General features: G+C 48.9%; 1 protein-coding gene across 1 annotated transcript in view; it reads right to left on the bottom strand.

Annotated features, from left to right (window-relative positions):
- The window catches only part of FAM184B (family with sequence similarity 184 member B), a 157,865-nt gene that overhangs the window by 940 nt on the left and 136,006 nt on the right, over positions 1–20,919 (bottom strand). Inside the window, exons 11-17 of the mRNA XM_030922890.1 lie at positions 17,668–17,821; positions 12,713–12,867; positions 9,390–9,562; positions 7,141–7,287; positions 3,981–4,098; positions 2,443–2,547; positions 801–1,000 (exon numbers count right to left, since the gene is read on the bottom strand). Of these exons, the coding sequence (XP_030778750.1) occupies positions 801–1,000; positions 2,443–2,547; positions 3,981–4,098; positions 7,141–7,287; positions 9,390–9,562; positions 12,713–12,867; positions 17,668–17,821 (1,052 nt within the window). The remainder of the gene's footprint in view (positions 1–800; positions 1,001–2,442; positions 2,548–3,980; positions 4,099–7,140; positions 7,288–9,389; positions 9,563–12,712; positions 12,868–17,667; positions 17,822–20,919) is intronic.

Here is a 20,919-nt window from a genome sequence, read left to right as displayed (position 1 = left end):
GGGTTCAAGCAATCATTGTGCCTCAGCCTCCCGAGGAGCTGGAATTACAGGTGCACACCACCACACCCAGCTAATTTTTGTATTTTTTGTAGAGATGGGTTTTGCCATGTTGCCTAGGCTGGTCTCGAACTCCTGACCTTAGGTGATCCACCCACCTCCACCTCCCAAAGTGCTGGGATTACAGGCATGAGCCACTGAGCCTGGCCTGATTAAGAGACTTTAGAATTCCAAGGTGATACAGTAAATCTTGAGGAATAATGTTAGTAATGATACTGAAACTATATTGAAGATTTCTGTGCCAAGTCCTGTGCTCAGCACATCCTATGAATTAATTCCTTTAGTCTCACATTAGTCTGATGAGATAGGTGCTGTATTAAATTTAGAGGCAAGGATATGGAGACCTGGAGAGGTCAAGTGACTTGTCCAAGGCCACACAGCTAAGAATGAGGACGACTAAATTGAATTCAGACCTCCAGGCCAGATAGAGTCCACCTTTTGTATAACCCATGCTGAAGTTTTCAGCTAAGTGATTCAGTGTCCCTTGTCTAATCATCCATGGAAAAAGGCCTTCTGGAATTTGGTACCAGGAATAGTACCCCTTCCAAAGAATGACATAATTCCCTTCTCTTACACAATCTTCCCTTTTGGATAAATTACCATTTTCCAAGGCAGGGCTTGTTTTACTACTCTTTATATTGCCCAAATGCCAGGTACTTAGCAGGTGCCAGAAAGAATCCTAATTTCCCTCTTGTCTACAGGGAAATAGAATAAGGGCCTCTGTCCCCAACATCCCCTACAACCTTGTGGCAGTTTTTGCATCTGTAGACTGGTTGGGTTTGTAGAGCCGGCCACAGCTGGGGCTTGGGTCCAAGCTGGGTGATTTAGTTATTGGAGGGGCATTAATCCTGGAACTCAGATCGCCACTCAGAAAGTTCTTTGCATAGGAAGCGAGGTTCGGCACGCTGACCACACGGCTGGGCACGTCCTCCATCTTCTTTTTCTGTTTGTATTAATGGAAATGTTAGTGCAATGCAATGCAAAAAACAAAGCATTATTATAAAAGCAAAAAATGCTCACCCAATCAAAATTGTATCGAAGAAGCAACAATTTCATTTACATACTTACATGGTATTTTTTTAAAGCACTTTTCCCTCCAATCTTCATTTTGTATTATAAGTAAATATGTATGTTCACAGCCTCTTAACCAAAACTTCTGGAGATGGATGTGTTTTGCAACTCAATTTTGTTTAAGATTTTAGAAGGTCGTATAACACCCCCAGCAGGGGCTGGGCCCACCCTACCCTCAAATGCATTCACATTTCTGGAGTGAAACTTACATTTTGTCACACTGAAGGATACATAAAAACTACACACGAGATCACATTAGTTAGGTCACAAGTGTATTGTCCTGTGAACTATTTTTAAAAATACTATTTCTTGTTTTTAAAATGGAGTCTTGCTCTGTCGCCCAGGCTGGAATGCAGTGGTGCGATCTCAGCTCACTGCAACCTCCGCCTCCTGGGTTCAAGCGATTCTCCTGCCTCAGCCTCCTGATTAGCTGGGATTACAGGCATCTGCCACCATGCCCAGCTAATGTTTTTTTTTTTTTTTTTTTTTTTTTTTTGAGGCGGAGTCTTGCTCTGTCGCCCAGGCTGGAGTGCAGTGGCCGGATCTCAGCTCACTGCAAGCTCCGCCTCTCGGGTTCCCGCCATTCTCCTGCCTCAGCCTCCGGAGTAGCTGGGACTACAGGCGTCCGCCACCTCGCCCGGCTAGTTTTTTGCATTTTTTAGTAGAGACGGGGTTTCACCGTGTTAGCCAGGATGGTCTCGATCTCCTGACCTCGTGATCCGCCCATCTCGGCCTCCCAAAGTGCTGGGATTACAGGCTTGAGCCACCGCGCCTGGCCAATGTTTGTATTTTTAAGAGTTGTGGTTTCACCAAGTTGGCCAGGCTGATCTTGAAATCCTGACCTCAAGTGATCCACCCACCTCGGCCTCCCAAAGTGCTGGGATTACAGGTGTGAGCCATTGCTCTCAGCCAAAAATACTATTTTTCAAGAACCTTTAGGATTTTGTGATAGTAGATAAGAGAATTGGATGTGAATATGCTCACTGTGAAAAATTCCAGAAATATGTACAGAAGTGGAAGATTCTTACTCTTCTCCCTCCCATCACCTAGATAGAGCTATTCTTAATACTAACACATACTTATTCTAGAAAATTTGGAAAATACAAAATCCCTTAAAAAATAAAAACCACACATAATCTGCCCAGCCAGATACAAACACAGTTAATACTTTGGACTATTTCTCGTGGATTTTTTTTTTTTTCAATGAATATTTTTCTGAGTGTACATCAGCCCATAAATAACCTGTGGTTACCTTTAAGAAAAACGAAATCAATGGAATTGTGTAATGCATTAAAACGAGAAGAACCAATTTACCTTCATGGAAGGGGTCAAATATCCCGGGTGAGGATTGAAAGAGAAAGACCGATTCCGGTGGGACATTGCACTGGGGAATGCTGCATAGTGAAATCTTCTCTCTTCCTGGAAAACCAATACAACTGAGTCTAAGTGAGCCTAACCACACAGCACTGGGTTTGACTTGAAGGAAGATGGCTATGAGCTCAGGCAGAATAGAGAGTGAAGGGAAGTCCAGAGGAGGAAGGGGAAGTCAGAATCAAGCTGCCAGACACTGAAGCTTTTGAGGAAGCACCTTTGCTCTTTGTCCTTTATGTCCCCAGCCCCTCTTGTAAAGAAAAGGGCAAGCTTATGCTTGCCTGGAAATTGGAAATCCAACTGTTCTTAGCATGTGAAGGTAACTTACTGCAGAAAGTTAGTAATTAAGGCAAAGAAAGAAAACCCCCAGGTATGCAAAGGATTTTGCCTTCCTTCTTCCTCTTTTTTTTGACATTTGTGTTGTCTAACATATACAAACAGAGGGTAATGAAATCCGCCCCCCACTTTACCTGTTATAACAATATGGCCAGTCTTGTTTGTGTGTATCATTTTCCACTTTTTTCTCTCCTGCTGTATTATTACTAAATTTCAGTGATTACATAATTTTCTCTGTAAAAACATTGATATGTAATGTCTAAGAAATAAAGATTACTTAAAAAAAACCCATGATATGTTTGTTCACACTTAGCAAATGAGCAATAATTCCTTATCAATGCCACCTAATTTTCAAAGCACAGGGAGATACAGAAGTGAGGTGGGCAGGCAGGAGCAGGCAGAGGGGGAGACATTCCAAAGACATGACCAGCAGGCCTTGGTTGGATACTGAATCAGAGCGAGCTCGGTTCTTTTCAAGGGGTCTAGGGAGTGGCTTTGCTAAGTAGAAAACAGGTGGTCATGTTTACAAAAAGAAGATCAACAATGAAAACACTGATTCTACTACAATTCAAACCTAAGCCATTGTAGATTTTCTCAAATTCTGTAAGTTAAAAAACCAATATTAACATGGGGCAGATGCTGTTGGACTTGGGAGTAAAATGATTTTTTTTGCCTTCTATTTTCCTGTATTAACTTTTTAGTGCATATGTCTTCTGTAATAATAGAAAAGGATTTTTTTTTTCCCTTTGAGACAGAGTCTTGCTCTGTCGCCTAGAGTGGAGTACAGTGGCACTATGTTGGCTCACTGCAACCTCCATCTCTTGGGTTCAAGTGATTCTCCTGCCTCAGCCTTCCTAGCTGGGATTACAGGTGCACACCACCACACCCAGCTAATTTTTGTATTTTTAGTAGAGATAGGGTTGGCCAGGCTGGTCCCGAACTCCGACCTCAAATGATCCACCCGCTTCGGTCTCCCAAAGTGCTGGGATTACAGGCTTGAGCCACTGCACCTGGTCAGAAAGGATTCTTTATAAGGCAAGATGTTAGGGCACCTAGAGAAATGCTGGGTGCAAGTGAACGCCCCTCCCGGAGGAGCCCGCAGTGCCCGGCCAGGCACGTGGGCCAGGCGCCCCCGACAACCTCACCGTGAGCTGCTTGATGATGTCCTCTCTCTCCTTCAGGCGAGTCTGCAGGCGGCCTATGAGCTGAAGGTCCTCTGGCCTGGACGCTCCCTTCCCTGGCTTCTCTCCAGAATCTTTCAGTCTGTTCCAAGCAGGCATGCAGTCAAGTCCCCCTTATGGCAATTACTCAACAAGGAGGGAGATGGGCATACATGTGCCTCAAGGCACACGATGGGAATGCCATCCTGTGTTCAGCCCGGCCAGGGAGGCTCAGATAGCGGCAAAAGCTTGCCCAGGACCCGCCGGGGAGATGGCTTGCAGAACCCAGGATCCCAGCTCTGTCAGGTCCCCTAAGGCTGCAGGGCCAGGAAGCAAAGGCCCGTGTGTGCACCTAGATGGTGCACTCAGCGGGGGCTTCAAGAGCCAGGGATGCTGCTGGGAGAACGGCCTAGGACAGGAAAATGCCGCGAGGGTTCTCTTAATGCTCTGTCGCCATCTGCTGGCGGACACGGAGTGCGGTCAGTGGCTGCTACCCACGGCTTTTTTTGTTTTTTGGTTTTTTTTTTGAGACAGAGTCTTGCCTTGTCGCCCAGGCTGCAGTGCAATGGCGCTATCTTGGCTCTCTGCAACCTCCTCCTCCCTGGTTCAAGCGATTCTCGTGCCTCACAGCCTCCCGAGCAGCTGGGACTACAGGCGCGTGCCACCATGCCCAGTAAATTTTTGTCTTTTTAGTCTAGACGGGGTTTCACTATGTTGGCCAGGCTGGTCTGGAACTCCTGACCTTGTGATCCATCCTCCTCAGCCTCCCAAAGTGGCGGGATTACAGGCTTGAGCCCCCATGCCCAGCCCCCACTGCTTTTTCAGCCTGAAGCCCCAGAGGAGTTACTGGGTGATGGGGAGAGGAGGACTGGGGCTGCAGATAATCTACTGACTAGAGTTGGTAAGAGCCCAGGGCTTTGGGTGAGATGACCCGGCTCTAATACTGGCTCTGCTTTTTTCTAGACCTTGGGCATCATTTCAGCTGTGTGTGGGCCTCAGTTCCCTCTCTTTTAAAGTGGGCATGAAACTGGGTGGTTGTGAGAATTCAATGTGATAATGGGAGCCTGGCATATAGTAAGTGCTCCTTAGACGGTAGCTGGTAAAAGCTTTCCTGCTGGCTTTTGGATGATTTGCATTGTATTGGAGACAGTGGAGACGTTTTTAAGAGCTAAGGCTAAAGGTCACACAGGTGACATTTGAACTCAATTAATGCTGCCTGACCTTGGGCAAGTGGATTCACCTGTCTGGACCTGGCTTGCTGCCATCACATCCTAAATGGTCTTCTTGCTAGTCACCCCCTCCCCCTGTTTCTTCTCAGCAGTCAGAAGTGACCCTGTGAAAAGGCAAGTCAGGCATGTCACTCCTGCCCAGTGCCTTGTGATGGCTTCCCAGGGCACTCTGAACACGTCCAAACTCCTTCCCAACAGGGCAGGGGTTCCTTCACCCAGCTCTCCTCCCCTCCCCCTCCCTCTCACTCTGTTCAGCCACACAAGCCTTTGGGCTGTTTTCAGGAGCATGAAGCAGGCCCAGAGCCCTTGCACCTGCTGTTCCAGCTGTTTCTAATGCTCTTCCTCCAGATGCCTCAGGAGTACCCTCACCTCCTTGTCCTTAAATATCACCTCCTCGCAGAGGCCTTCTTTTGCCCACCCTTGCCACTCCCAATCCTGTCTTCTAGCACTTTCACTGCCTGGTATGAAGTTAACTGCTTTTTTTTTTTTTTTTTTTTTTTTTTGAGACAGGGTCTGTTTTGTGACAGTCTCTCTCTCTAGTCCAGGCTGCAGTGCAGTGGTCCAATCATGGATCACTGCAACCTCAACCTTCTGGGCTCAGATGATCCTCCCACCTCAGCCTCCCAAGTAGCTGGGACTATAGGCACACACCACCATGCTCAGCATTTTTTTTTTTTTTTTTTGGTATTCTTTGTAGAGATGGAGTTTCACAATGTTGCCCAGTCTGGTCTCCAGCTCTTGGGCTCAAGCGATCCACCCTGGGCTCAAGCCTCAGCCATGCAAAGTATTAGGATTACAGGCATGAGCCACCAAGCCCAGCCTGTTTGCTTATTTCTTTTTTTTTTTTTTTTTTTTTTGAGACGGAGTCTCGCTCTGTCACCCAGGCTGGAGTGCTGTGGCCGGATCTCAGCTCACTGCAAGCTCCGCCTCCCGGGTTCACGCCATTCTCCTGTCTCAGCCTCCCGAGTAGCTGGGACTACAGGCGCCGCCACGTCGCCCGGCTAGTTTTTTGTAGTTTTTAGTAGAGACGGGGTTTCACCGTGTTAGCCAGGATGGTCTTGATCTCCTGACCTCGTGATCCGCCCGTCTCGGCCTCCCAAAGTGCTGGGATTACAGGATTGAGCCACCGCGCCCGGCCTGCTTATTTCTTATCTGAATCCTCAGCAGAATTTGTGAGCCTATGAGAGCATTGTCTTTGTTTTGTTCCCTGCTGTGACTCCAGAGCCTAAAGCAGTGCTGGGCATACAATGGGTCCTTAACAAATATTCCTTGAATGAATACATGCAATATGTATGCATGAGGGACCAGTGGAAGAACAATTCTACCCTGAAGGACTGTTGTGAAGATGAATGAGATGATACAGATTAGAACAGAGCAAATGCTCATAACTGAGCAGCCCTGATCCTTCTGATTTCTTCCAAGTGTGAGGGTTAAACCAATGCTCATCCTCACAGATTCCCAGTGCCCTGCAGGAAAGGGGAGCACAGTCTCCTAAAATGAAGGGAGACTGATGAGCCCCTGGCTTGTTTCCTGCACCCGTTCCCCACCCAGAACTTGCTCTATTGCTGAAGCTGGAGTGCGGGGGCCTGATCTCCACTCACTGAAAGCTCTGCCTCCTGGGCTGGGAGTAGCTGGGATTACACGCGTGTGCCACCGCACCTGGCTAATTTTGTGTTTTCAGTAGAGATGGGGTTTCGCCATGTTGGCCAGGCTGGCCTCCAACTCCTAAGCTCAAGTGATTCGCCTGCCTCAGCCTCCCAAAGTGCTGGGATTCCAGGCGTGAGCCACTGTGCCTGGCCAGGACCCAGGACTTTCAATTTGAAAACCAGGAAAGCCCAGGGCCACTGGGGTGAGTTGGCCACCCTATTGAATGGCACACTTGCTAGTCCCTCCCTGGGGCCCAAGGCCTCACTTACTCAGCTTCTAGGGCAGCCAGCCGGGCCTGGAGCTGGGCCTGGGCACTACTGAAGTCTGCCACCATGGCCTGCATCTCCTTCCGGTGTTCCTGGCGGAGTGTCTCCACCTCCCTGGTCCGCAGGGCTTGCTGAGTCTCCTCCAGCAACCTGTGGTGGATGAAAGCACAGGCAGGCTTGCCCAGCTCCGGGGATGGCGCCCCTTGGGCTCTGGGGTTTATTCCCCTTGTTGCTGCCCAGTTTGGGAGACCTCAGTGGGGAGACGTTGTGATCTGAGGACACCTGTGATAAGGAGAGCTGAGGTCTCTGAGTTGTGGAGTCCATGACAAACCCCCGCTATGCGACCCCTTCTCAGCATCCTCCCATCTCAGAAGGAGAAACCTGAGCATGGGGACAGCCTTCAGGCGGAAGCGATAGAGAGCAGCCCTGCAGGGGAGCCCCAGAAAACACGCTGTTCACTTGGGGCAGGCGGGGAGGCAGGAGGCCGAGATTCTCTCTCAGTATCGCCTGAATGCTGGGACTCGGAGACCTGGGAGACCAGGTCTTTCCTAACAACTACAATGCAGTGGAAAGCTTCCCTGAACCTTTTTTTTGTTGTTGTTTTTGTTTATGTTTTGAGACAGAGTCTTGCTCTTGTTGCTCAGGCTGGAGTGGAATGGAGTGATCTCGGCTCACTGCAACCTTTGCCTCCCGGGTTCAAGCGGTTCTCCTGCTTCAGGCTCCCAAGTGGCTGAGATTACAGGTGCCTGCCACCAGGCGCTGGCTAATTTTTTGTATTTTTAGTAGAGATGGGGGTTTCACCATGTTGGCCAGGCTGGTCCTGAACTCCTTACCTCGGGTGATCCACGTGCCTCAGCCTCCCAAAGTGCTGGGATTACAGGCGTGAGCCACCACGCCCAGCCACTCCCTGAATCTTTATCCCTCCTTTATCAAAATAGGTGGTTATGAAAATTAAATGGAGCTGGGTGCGGTGGCTCACGCCTGTAATCCCAGCACTTTGGGAGGCCAAGGCAGGAGGATCACGAGGCCAGGAGTTTGAGACCAGCCTGACCAACATGGTGAAACCCTATCTCTACTAAAAATACAAAAAAAAATAGCTGGGCATGGTGGTGTCTGCCTGTAATCCCGGCTACTCAGGAGACTGAGGCAGGAGAATCACTTGAACTTGGGAGTCAGAGGTTGCAGTGAACTGAGATCACACCACTGCACTCCAACCTGGGCAAAAGAGCAAGACTCTGTCTCCAAAAAGGAGGAGGGGAGGGGACGGGAGGGGAGGAAATTAAATGAACAAGCCCAGTTAAGGCTCAAAGCAATTTTGGGCCAACACAACAGGGTTCAATGTACACAGTTGACAAATATTAAGAAAAAAGGAATCCTCAAGACATTAAAATGACAAAAAGAAAATTATGAGCAATTTTATGATTGGCATTAGGGCATTCAAAAACTTAGATGAAGTAGATGAATTCTTTGAAAGATACAAACTGCTAAAGCTCACTTAAGAAATAGATAATATGAAATGTCCTCTGTCTTTAAAGAAATTGAATTTGCATTAAAAACTTTCCAACAAGGGGAAAAAAGGCTCTGAGTTCAAGATTGATGATAGGTTATTCACTTCTATAATTAACCAAGCGCTTCATTCATGCTAGGGACATGCCAAGCCTCCTGCACACATTCCACTGCACTCTACAACAGCCGACAGGCTAGGTTTTTTGTTTGCTTGCTTTTGTTTTTGAGACAGGTTCGGGTTTTGCCACCCAGGCTGAAGTGCAGTGGCACGATCTCAACTCACGGCAACCTCCACCTCCCAGGCTCAAGCAACCCTCCCTCCCAAGTCTCTGGAGAAGCCGTACTTTAGGCAGGCACCACCACGCTTGGCTAATTTTTGTATGTTTAGTAGAGACAGGGTTTCACTATGTTGTCCAGGCTGGTCTCTAATTCCTGACCTCGTGATCTGCCCGCCTCTACCAGCCAAAGTGCTGGGATTACAGGCGTGAGGCGCCATGCCTGGCCGGACTCCCTTTTCCATTTTAAGGCACTTCGTCTGCAGTTTAGAGATCTAGAATTTCGGGAACTCTGGGACATTTCATGGGTCAGAGGAGTAACATCTGTGAAATGCTGGCGCATTAAGTGTCTAGTGTCTTGTGGGGCAGGATGCCGAGGGAGTGACCCATTTCAGGTCTCAGGCTCAGCGAGCCACAGTAGGGGGAGGAGGGAGGGAAGCTGGCGAGTGGGGGCAGGGGGCGGTCACCCACCTGCGCTGGTCGCGGAGCTGCTGCGCCTCCTGCTGATGCTGCTCCACCTCCGCGCGCAGCTGCCGCACCGCGTCCTGGAGCTGTGCATTCTCCTCCCAGAGTCCGCATCCCTCGCTGGAACCCTGCCCAGAAGCGCCCGGTGGGGAGCCGCTCTGGCCCGAGCCGCCCCGCTCCTGAGGAGAAGGCAACCGGGAGGTGTTTTCAGGAGGCGTTTTCAGGAGGCGCGGGGGCGGACAAGTTAAAAAGGACCAGAGATGTGCTGCGGCGAGATGGAGACCCACGGGTGACCCGCCCAGGCTGGAGCCTGGATGGGTCCCCTGCAGGGACTCCCATTCAGTCTCTTAAAATTTCCTTCTTTGGGTGTTGGCCAAATCTGGCCCTTAGAGTTTAATAAAACTGCTGAACCAAGAATGGGGCTTGCATCCAAATGAACACCAACCACACTCCACCTGCCGGGGTGCCCTCCCTGCCTGCCTCAGTGAAGTCTTCCCTCAGTGAAGTGAAGTGTTCAGTGAAGTGACACTGCCCCAGTGAAGTCTTCCCTCAGTGAAGTGTTCAGTGAAGTGACACTGCCCCAGTGAAGTCTTCCCTCAGTGTTCAGTGAAGTGACACTGCCCCAGTGAAGTCTTCCCTCAGTGAAGTGTTCAGTGAAGTGACACTGCCCCAGTGAAGTCTTCCCTCAGTGAAGTGTTCAGTGAAGTGACACTGCCCCAGTGAAGTCTTCCCTCAGTGAAGTGTTCAGTGAAGTGACAGTGCCCCAGTGAAGTCTTCCCTCAGTGAAGTGTTCAGTGAAGTGACACTGCCCCAGTGAAGTCTTCCCCACCTCTCAGGGGAGAGCTGATGAGCTTTCTCTAATGCCACCAAATATCACTAACTCTGGCTCCGTAAAGGGTGACACCGAAGAGAATATGTTTCCATGCTGGTTTCCTTGGCGAGATTGGGAGCTATTCCTCTCTTTATCTTTCCAACCCTGTAGCACCTAGCCTGATGTATTCTATAGGTGCCATGTGAATGCTTGCTAAATAAAATTGTGCTAGAATGTCAGTAGTTCAGGTAGAAACACAAAGATTGCTGTCCAACACCAGATGGGGTCAGATTTAATCTGTGATTAGTGAATGTTCCAGTTTTCAAATTCACTCAAACATGACCGACCACTTGTGCATGTTATCTGTTCACTGCACACACTGATTGCACAGCTGTGCATGGGGAGAATCTGTGGCCCAGGCCCCATGTCCCTGCCTTCCTGGCCTAGGGTTGGCATGGTGTGGGATGCCTGTGGGCACCCACTTGGCAATCTCACATGCATAGCCTGGAAGAGCAAGAGCAGGAGGGTTACTGCCTTGTGAGGACAACCCGTGACCAATGGAGGACAGAAACGGATGGAAAAATGCATTCCCCTCTTGGGTCTCTGGGTAGGAGAGATATGAGAATTAGATCCCAGTGGGACGGACTGCACTTAGCTCAGCCGTGGCCAGCTTGGGCCTGCAGTCTGGCATTATATCCCGTTCCCTTTCCTTTTTGACTCCTGCGGCCTGGGCTGTTCCTCTTTGCTGACACCCCTGCATCTGCTCTCTGTGTGGGGTATCACCTGAGACCACGCTTTCCTTCTAGAGGGTTCAGGGCTTCCCTCCTATGGGGCAAAGGTGAGGGCTGGTGCACAGGTGGCCAGGTAGTGGCTCATGCACTCAGTGCTTCTTGGCTTCTATCCAGAGCCCTCAGGCAAACACTGACTCCCTCCATGGCCCAGTCCCCAGCTGTCATCATCCCACGTTTCCCCTGTCCCCTCCCATTGGTACCGGTGGCTCCCAGCCTTCTAAACACTTAATGGAACACGTTCTGTCTTCCCTCTGCTAGACCCAACCACTGGGCTAATCTGTGATTCATCATTTGTTAATATTTTTCACATAAACATAGAAATTGCCTTCCTATGCTCAGCAACAGCTAAATCTGGCACACATGATTCCCATGTCCCCAGCACCTTCAGCAGGATTGGGCCACCAATGAATCCTCACCATCCACAGGCACTGGTGGAGACCCTGCTGAGGGCTGGGAGTTGGGGTGGGGTGGCGATGAGGCAGAACAGATAGGTTATCCTCAAAAGACTGATCCAGTCTAGGCAACAAGGATGTCCATGAAATGGCATGTCCCCAACAGGACCGGGTAGTAGATCCTAAAGCCAACTGAGTTGTCTTGACAGCAAGTGCTCCAGGATCTCAGAGCCAGAGGGGGCCACCGTGTGCCAGGGAAGGCCCCCAGCATGGGACATGCTGGGCAGCATCCCAGGTAGGAGGAGTGGCACAGGCAAAGGATGAAGGGAGGGTGCAGATGTTGGGTTTATGAGCCACACGGAATATGGCAGGACATATAGGTCATAGTCAGTGGTGGAAGCTTTTCAATGCCAAGTCGAAGCATTTGAAGCTTTCCCCAGTGGGAACCACCAAAGGCTTTATGAAAAGTGATGCTGGGCTTTGGGGGAATACCTGAAGCCATACACTATGGACTGGAGGGAGAGAGGGCTGGGCTGTTAGGAGGTGACTCTGCCACCCAGTTAGACCAGGAATGATGGATATGCAGGGAAGGGGCTGATGGGCAAAGTCTGAGCAGGAAGAGGAAGGAGAGCTGGCACTGAGTCTGGCTCTGCTTAGGGGAACAGCAAGGTCTAGACAGAGCCTATCTGGGAAAATGTTCTGAGAAATTCCCCTGCAGATCCAAACGAGTAGCCCAGACCAGCTGCATCAAGGGCCTGTCTAGCACCAACACCCTGAGATACCATTGCATCTGAATTATAAATCACATGCAGTGCTTAAGACCATTTTGTTTTTCTTTTCAAAGACAAGACCCTGCAGGCCCACCAAGTATCCCACAGGCCTGTGGAGAAGGGTCTTTCCCACTTCAGGCAGGGGGCAGGGGGTAGGGGTATGACCAAGTACCCAGAACCCATCCTTTTTTTTTTTTTTTTGAGACAGGGTCTTGCTGTGTTGCCCGGGCTGGAGTGCAGTGGCACAGTCATAGCTCAGTACAACCTGGAACTCCTGGGCTCAAGTGATCCTCCTGCCTCAGACTCCCAAGCCAGCATTACAGGCATATGCCACCATCTTCAGCTAATTTTTGATTTTTTTGTAGAGACATAGTCTTGCTATGTTGCCCTGGCTGGTCTTGAAATCCTGGCCTCAAGTGGTCCTCTGGCTTTGGCCTCCCAAAGTGCTGGATTCCAAGTGTGAGCCACTGCACCCGGCCTCAGAGCCCATCCTTTATGGAGCTTCTCACTGAGGCCGATGCTGCTCTGGGAGGGGTGTGGCTGGTGCAAGGGCAGGGGTGCTGACCTCTGTGGTGATGATGTGGTCCTCGCTGTCTCCTGGACACTGGCTGCTGGCTTGCTGTCTTCCCAGAGCCCTCAGCTCGGCTTGCAGTGCCTCCAAGTCCTTCTGGTGCTCAGAGCAGGCAGCTTGCTGCTCCGTCAGCTCCTGCCTAAGGGACTCTGGAAAAGGGAGAGCAGTAGGGAGTTAGGTGCTGGGTCTAGGCTGAAGCCTGTCTCGTGGGGACAACAGTCTCTGGGGTGGGGGTGGATGAAGTGAGTGGCTGCTGAAGGCTTGTGGTGGGTTGAGTTCTCCAAACCTTTTCCAAGATAACAGTAACAACAGGGCCATGTGTGAAAACTGTTCTCATTTAAGTCCCACAACCATCTTTTCTGGTATGAATTATCCCCCTCTCCCCACCCCTGCTCCATTTTAGGATGAGGGACCTGAGCATCAGAGAGGGTGAGTACAATGCTCAAAGCCACATAGCTATTAAATGGTGGAGTTGGGATGCAAAATTTCAAGTAGTTCTTCACTCTGAACCCCCTGCTTGGCCTCTACTGGTTGGTTAGGATGGGTGGCAGGTGAGGGCAGCATGGCCTGAGCCCAGGGCCAAATCCTGTGACAACACTTGGCCTCAGCATCAAGTTAGGAGACCAGGCAAAGAACAGGCAATTATCAGATGACCCAAAGGCCTCTTCTGGGGGCGATGGTCTCAAGTTGGAAAGTTTGAAATTTATGTCAACTCTTTTTTTTTTTTTTTGAGACGGAGTCTCACTTTGTTGCCCAGGCTGGAATGCAGGGGCACAATCTTGGCCCACTGCAGCCTCCACCTTCTGGGTTCAAGCGATTCTCCTGCCTCAGCCTCCCAAGTAGCTGGGACCAGGCACGCACCACCACGCCCAGCTAATTTTTGAATTTTTTTAGTAGAGATGGGATTTCACCATTTTGGCCAGGCTGGTCTCAAACTCCTGACCTCAAGTGATTGGCCTCCCAAAGTGCTGGGATTATAGGTGTGAGCCACTGTACCCGGTCAATGTCAACTCTTAAAAAGACAAAATGTTCACTGGTTCTTCTTCCCACGGGTGTGGGGTCTTGGCTGGATCATGGAGGCAGGAGATGGCATGTCATCCCAGCAGGATAGGAACTAAAATGGAATCATCCGGAAGAAATGTGTACATTCTCTTAAACTCAGGGGAGAGTAAGACCAGAAACTTGAGCTTCCCCTCTGAGGATGGAGACTGATTTCTAGTACACTAGACACTTGGCAGCATGATTGAAACAATTATTTCAAAATGAATATTTTCTGATAGAGCAGATGCTATTTAGTGAGATATTCCTTTTTAAAAAGATACTTTTTAAGTGCTTGTAAATGTGATACTTTACTTTTCTGTAATGAGCTTTTGAGACTCTGTATTTTAGTTTTTGAAAATAACCTTTGAAACATTGTTCTGATCATTCCATAACCACCTAGCACAGCTTTTAGTACAGAGCAAGTGCTCAACATGTATTTGTAAAATAAACGATCTTTAGAGTGAAAATGGATGAGGTGATAAAAGTGTATTAGTTATAAAAGCTTTCCTATAAGCTTACTAACCTGCCCTCAAAGGTTATCTATATTAAACATGTGCAAAAGCGTAGTGTATTTGGATGATATTAAGATGAAAAATTGGCCAGACGCGGTGGCTCATGCCTGTAATCCCAGCACTTTGGGAGGCTGAGGTGGGTGGATCACAGGTCAGGAGATCGAGACCATCCTGGCTAACATGGTGAAACCCCGTCTCTACTAAAAATACAAAAAATTACCCAGGCGTGGTGGCGGGCACCTGTAGTCCCAGCTACTGGGGAGGCTAAGGGAGGAGAACGGCATGAACCCAGGAGGTGGAGCTTGCAGTGAGCCAATGTTGCACCACTGTACTCCAGCCTGGGTGACAAAGCAAGATGTTGTCTCAAAAAAAAAAAAAAAAAAAAAAAAAAAGATGAAAAATTTACTTGGTCATCTTTCCTTTCCAGCAGAATTTTGATAAAGTGATTTCTATAGCTTATTTTCTTAAAAAGAATTCTCCAAACACAACCCCATTTTTTGAAAACTGTTATCACAAGATATATGCAATAAAACTTTTTACCAAATCATAAATTATAAGGTATTCATTCTTTACCCTCCTCCTTCTCTCATATCTTCCCACCATTCATCTATCCATCCATCTACCTATCCATCTATCCATCCACACATCCATCCCTCTATCCACCTGTCCATCCATCCACCCATCCACTTATCTATCCATCCATCCATCCACCCATCCATCCATCCATTTACTCATCCATCCATCCACCTATCCATCCACCCACCTATCTATCTTTCCACCTATCTGTCTGTCTACCCGTCTGTCCATCCATTCATCCATCCACCGATCCACCCATCGGTTGCTCACCCAATCATCTGCCCATACATCTGTGTGTCCACCCATTTGTCCACCCACCCATCTGCCCATCCATACATCTCCATCTATCTGTCCATCCATCCATCTATCCATCCATCCTTCCTCCTGTCCATCCATCGACCCATTTTTCTGCCCATCCACCTGTCCACCCAACCACCCATTCACCCACACTCCCATCCACTTGTCCGTCCGTCCGTCCATCCATCCATCCATCCATCCATCCATCCATCCATCCATCCATCCATCCATCCAGCATGTCTGGGTTCCAACCCGCTAGTAAACACCCACCCTCCCTGCCCTCTCACAGGGACCTATGGTATTACAGGTCAGTTGTGTCTCACACAGATATCAGAAGATGAATAATCAGCTTCAGGAATATCTCATATCAACCTGCCATTGCTCTAGGTGCTCACGCCTTCCCTTGAAGACTATGATTTTTTGGCCTCACAGAGTCCACAGAGCCCCTTCTTCTTGGGACTGGTGCTGAGAAGCCCAGCCTTTTCCCAGGGTCTTTCCAGGGATCCCTCCTGATTCTTTTCTTCAGGGAAGAATGGGGCTGCTGTGGAGTCAGAAAAGCCAGGGAAGGGGTGGCAGGGACATCTGCACTGGCAGCTGCTGCTGGGTGTTGGAATCGCCAGGGTGTCCAGCCTGACCTGTACATGGGGAGCCTTGGACCTGAGTCATGTGGCACAGCCTGGATTCTATCTTTACATGCTGCTGACTTCAGCAATTCCCCATGTGGATGCTTCCATTCCAGGGTAGCTGCTAACTGGGAAGTCTATGGAGCTCTTTCCTTCCTGCTTCTCACACCACTTCCTCAGAAACATGCAGTCAGTGGGACATGCTTTCCAATGAGAACTCAAACAAGCAGCAAGGGAGAGCCTAACTCACTTACGGAGATAAAGAAAATGTTGTCCTCCAGAATTCTCTTTTTACTTTTTTTCCTAATTAATTTTTTTTTTGTAGAGATGGGGTCTTGCTATGTTGTCCAGGCTGGTCTTGAACTACTGACCTCAAGTGATCCTCTCTCACCTTGGCCTCCCAAAATGCTGAGACTACAGGCATGAGCCACCACACTCAGCACTCAGAAATCTCTTAAGGAGAGCCCTGTCTAGGTTTGGAAGAAATATTTAATAAAGCCAACAAGATCTTTAGTGCTTAGCATGAAATGGTGAGAGGTATTTGTCTCGTTCTTAAGAGTGAGAAGAGTACAGGAGAAAATGAGTGACAGGGATGATCTACAAAAATGAGAGAGGTCTCCAGAATCAGGCATGCAACATTGAAATATTCAGTCATGGCCAGGCGTGGTGGCTCACACCTGTAATCCCAGCACTTTGGGAGGCTGAGGAGGGCAGATCACAAGGTCAGGAGATTGAGACCATCCTGGCTAACATGGTGAAACCCCATCTCTACAAAAAAATATTCAAAAAAATTAGCCAGGCATGGTGGCGGGTGCCTGTAGTCCTAGCTACTCAGGAGGCTGAGGCAGGAGAATGATGTTAACTTGGGAGGTGGAGCCTGCAGTGAGCCAAGATCGCGCCACTGCACTCCAGCCTGGGTGACAGAGCAAGACTGTCTCAAAAAAAGAAAAGAAAAGAAATATTCAGTCATAATTTAACAGGGAACACTTACATAGACTTACTACATACCAGGCTCTATTTGAAGCACTTCTCATGTATTTACTTATGTAATCGTCATTACGGCCCAGTGAGGTGAATGCTATTATTATCCTCATTTTATAGATGGAAGACTGAGGCACAGAGCAGTTAAGCAACTTCCTGCCTGAAGTCACACAGCTAGTGAATGTTAGAGCTGAGCTTTACACTCAGGCAGTTTGGCTCTAAAGATCTTAACTACCTGTGTTGACTTCCAGGATGCTTTGTGTGACTGGTTTTATTGATGTGGCAACTGAAAAGGGGCAGAGTTTTGTGCCGGGGGTGATGTGGGGGCAGGCAGAGGAAGCAGAGCCTGGAGGCCTAAGATCCCCCAATTTGCCGAAATCTTCAGAACAGAAATGAGAGGTTAAGGCAATGCCTTGAAACTCATATGAAGGCTCAGAGATCTGGGTTACATGCAATAATAATGATAATGATAGTATCTACATTCACTGGGCTCATGTTATATGCTAGGCACTTTATATCTAATATCTCATGTAATCCACACAGTGAGCCTATGTGGTAGGGACAATTGTAATTCCATTTTATACAAAAGGAAAAATGAAGCTCATAGTAAGCCATCCCAGGGTTCACAGCTAGTTGGTGGCAGAGCCAGGACTGTCCCTGACCTGCGTGCCCGAGAATGCTGGAGCCCTGACCTGTGTGCCCGAGATTCCTGGAGCCCTGGCCTGTGTGCCCGAGATTCCTGGAGCCCTGACCTGTGTGCCCGAGATTCCTGGAGCCCTGGCCTGTGAGCCTGAGACCCCTGGAGCCCTGGCCTGTGAGTCCGAGAACCCAGGAGCCCTGGCCCTCAGCTTGTCGCTGGTTTCTACGTGCAGACCCTGCAGTTGGCCAGGCCCTCCTTGGTGCACTGTTGGGTGTATACCTAGCAGCAGGGCCTGCTGTGCCTGCATCCTCTCACGCTCCTCCTGCAGCTCTTGCCTGGCCTTTTCCTCCAAGGCCTGGAGCTCCAGCCGGTGTGCCTGGTGTTGGATCTGGAGGCTGTGGCTGGATTCCTTCTTCAAGCGTTCCTCTGTGGCCTGTGGGAAAAAGTGAAGACAAGAAGGCACGAAAGTGGGCACAAGGGTGGGAGACCTGACTCCTTTGCCAAACTCTTCTGAGCCAGGATGCTCTGAACGCTTGCTCTCTCCCACGGAGGGCTTATCAGGCTACAGAGAATGCTGTAGCAATGGCCTGGCCACAGCAGCCATTTTGCACCAGGTGAACCCACCCCCTTCCACAGCTTATTGGGCCAGAGTGGATACATCTTCTAACCTGGGCCAATCAGAGTTCCTTTAATGTAAATTTGATATGAAGAGGTGGGGGATAGTGCAAAAGAGACTGACAGGCAGTTACTGACTCTGTGGCTCCAAATTTACCATACTCAGGAGCACTAAGGTAACTATCAGTGAGGTGGAGGCGACCATCTGTGGAGGAAGCCCAGGGCTGGTGTGCAGAGCAGAGCAGAAATGACATGGGGAGGGGTGAAGGATCCCTACAGCTTTTCAGTTCCTGCTCTTGTTTGGTCCTGAGAACTGGCTGTGTCTCTGTCCTTGGGTTCATATTGATTCATTCTTTCTTTCCCTACTTTTTATTTTTGGTTCATTTATGCTTTCACTCAAAAACATTTATTTACTGAGGTCCCACTGTGTGTCAAACACCCAAAGCAAGTTCTGTGAGCACCTGGGTAAACTTTAATAAGTGTCTCTTCACTGCCTGCAAGTTGGTTTCTGTGAGAGGCACAAAAACAACCCCTAAGATGTCCATGTCTGAAAACTGAGCATGTTACCTTATGCAGTCAAACGGACTTTGCAGATGTGATTAAGGATCTTAGATGGGAGATTATCCTGAAATATCTGGGTGGGCCTCAATCACAAGAGTCTTTATCAGAAGGCTATAGGAAGCTCAGTGAGAAAAGGGTTGATGGTGGAAGCAGAGGTCAGAGAGACAGAAAGAGGGAGAGAGAGGGAGAGGGAGAGAGAGGACAAGATTTGAAGCTGCTACACTTTCGGCTTTGATAATGCAGGAAGGGACCAGAAGCCAAGGAACTCGGGTGGCCTCTAGAAGCTGGAAAAGGCAAGGATGCAGATTCTCCTCTGCAGCCTTGAGAAGGAACCAGCTCTGCCAATTCCATGATTTTTGGATTTCTGACCTCCAGAATTGTCAGATAATAAATCTGTGTTATTTTAAGCCACCAGGCTTGTGCTAGTTTGTTACAGCAGCAATAGGAAACTAATATAGGTTCTGTTTTGCTTTTTGTTTTTCAGTTAGGAGAATTCCAGTTAATATATATCCCCAGGTTTTAGATGAGGAAATGAGAGATGGGCATTGGAGAGATGAATTTGGTTTCCCAGGATCACACAGAAAAAGATACAGAAAGTATTATCCCCCCATTTTTTTTTTTTAACTTTTTCTATATATATATGGAGAGGGAGAGTCTCGCTATGTTGACCAGCTGGTCTCAAACTCCTGAGCTCAAGCAATCCTCCCGCCTCAGCCTCCTGAAGTGTTGGGATTACAGGCATGAGCCACCACGCCCAGGCACCCAACCCTGCTGCCATTTTTTTTAACAGAGCAGGAAACTGGGGCCAGAAAGGCAGGGGATCTGCCTGCAGACAGGTGATGGAAGAGGCAGGATCGTGGCCCATGAGTGGTGGAGTCCAGGGCCCAAGCCCTTTCCACTCACTCATGCAGTGGACATTTCATCACATTTCCTCTGGGATTTCACCAAATGCATGAGGCTCCTGTGAGGGAAGAACTCAACCATCTTTGAGCCCAATTGGCCTCCTGAACCCAGCGGGTCATGTGGAGGCTTTCCTCAGCCTGTCTCTGCCACCTGTCACTGGGGATAGCAATAGGGAACTGGTCTCACTCCTTCCAGGGGAAACTCAGTCATTCTGTGGCGAGTTTCTTTTTCTTTTCCTTTTTTTTTTTTTTGAGACAGGATCTCACTCTGTTGCCCAGCTGGAGTGCAATGGTGCAATCATGGCTCACAGCAGCCTTGACCTCCCAGGTCCAAGTGATCCTCCTACCTCAGCCTCTTCAGTAGCTGAGACCACAGATGCTCACCACTACAAGTGGCTAATCTTTTTTGTAGAGCTTGGATCTCTCTATGTTGCCCAGGCTAACCTCAAACTCCTGGCCTCAAGTGATCCTCCTGTCTTTGGCCTCCCAAAGTTCTGGGATTACAGGCGTGAGCCACCATGCCTAGTTGTGAGTTTATTTAATAAAACAGAAAAGCCTCATACTTTTCAAATTCTCTGATACCTTCCTCCTCTTTCCCTTGCTGCAAGGCTCAGAGAACACCAATTGGTGACATTTTTATCCCTAGGGAAATGGGGACGGAGAGGTTGAAGGCTGGCTTTGCAAGAGGGAGCCAAACTCTCTCACTCTGATGCAGCCTGTCTCCCTCCCTGGGCGCAACCAAAGATTCAGGTCAGCACTGCCCACTCACTTGCTCAGGAGCCCTTGGCGGTGAGGATCACACAGGGTGCAGCACTCAGGGCTCAGGGCAAGTTGGAGACTCATTCCTGGTGAATTTCTCCAGCTGCTATGGGAGGGTTACCCTGCTTTTGTTGTGGCCAGTTTGAGGCCTCCTGAGGGACCTAGTTTCACCCTGTCTCTCCAAAAGTCCTGTATTATATAATGTCTCCGTTTCCAGTGCTTCCAAATACCTTAGACAACTCCCTCATGGCTTCCACCCCCCGATCCCAGCAGCCTGTTTGAGGGGCTACCTTTTCCCCTAGAGATGAGCTACGTAAGGACAGAGAGTGTAGTGATCATCTGGTATCTCCGCAGCTCTACATGATGACAGCTCGTGGCAGCTACTCAATTAATGCCTGCAGGATAGATGAGTGAATAATACAAGTGGACCTTTTAAAAACCACGCTGTTACTGAGCCATGCACTGTTCTAAGTACTTTACATGCAGTATCCTTTTTGATCTTCATAACCATCTCATAAGATTCATACTACCATATATCATTTTATACACGAGGAAACTGAGGCACAAAGAAGCTAAATGACCTATCTGAGCTCCCACACTTTGTAAATGGCAGATCCAGGACTTGAACCCAGGCAGCCCATTCCTAATCACTGACACAGGAACTGGGGCGTACACCCGATGGGCAGAGTGTCCT

This window comes from Rhinopithecus roxellana, chromosome 2 (assembly GCF_007565055.1).
Source record: "Rhinopithecus roxellana isolate Shanxi Qingling chromosome 2, ASM756505v1, whole genome shotgun sequence".
Classification (NCBI taxonomy): domain Eukaryota; kingdom Metazoa; phylum Chordata; class Mammalia; order Primates; family Cercopithecidae; genus Rhinopithecus; species Rhinopithecus roxellana.
This window is presented reverse-complemented; position numbering and strand designations above follow the sequence as displayed.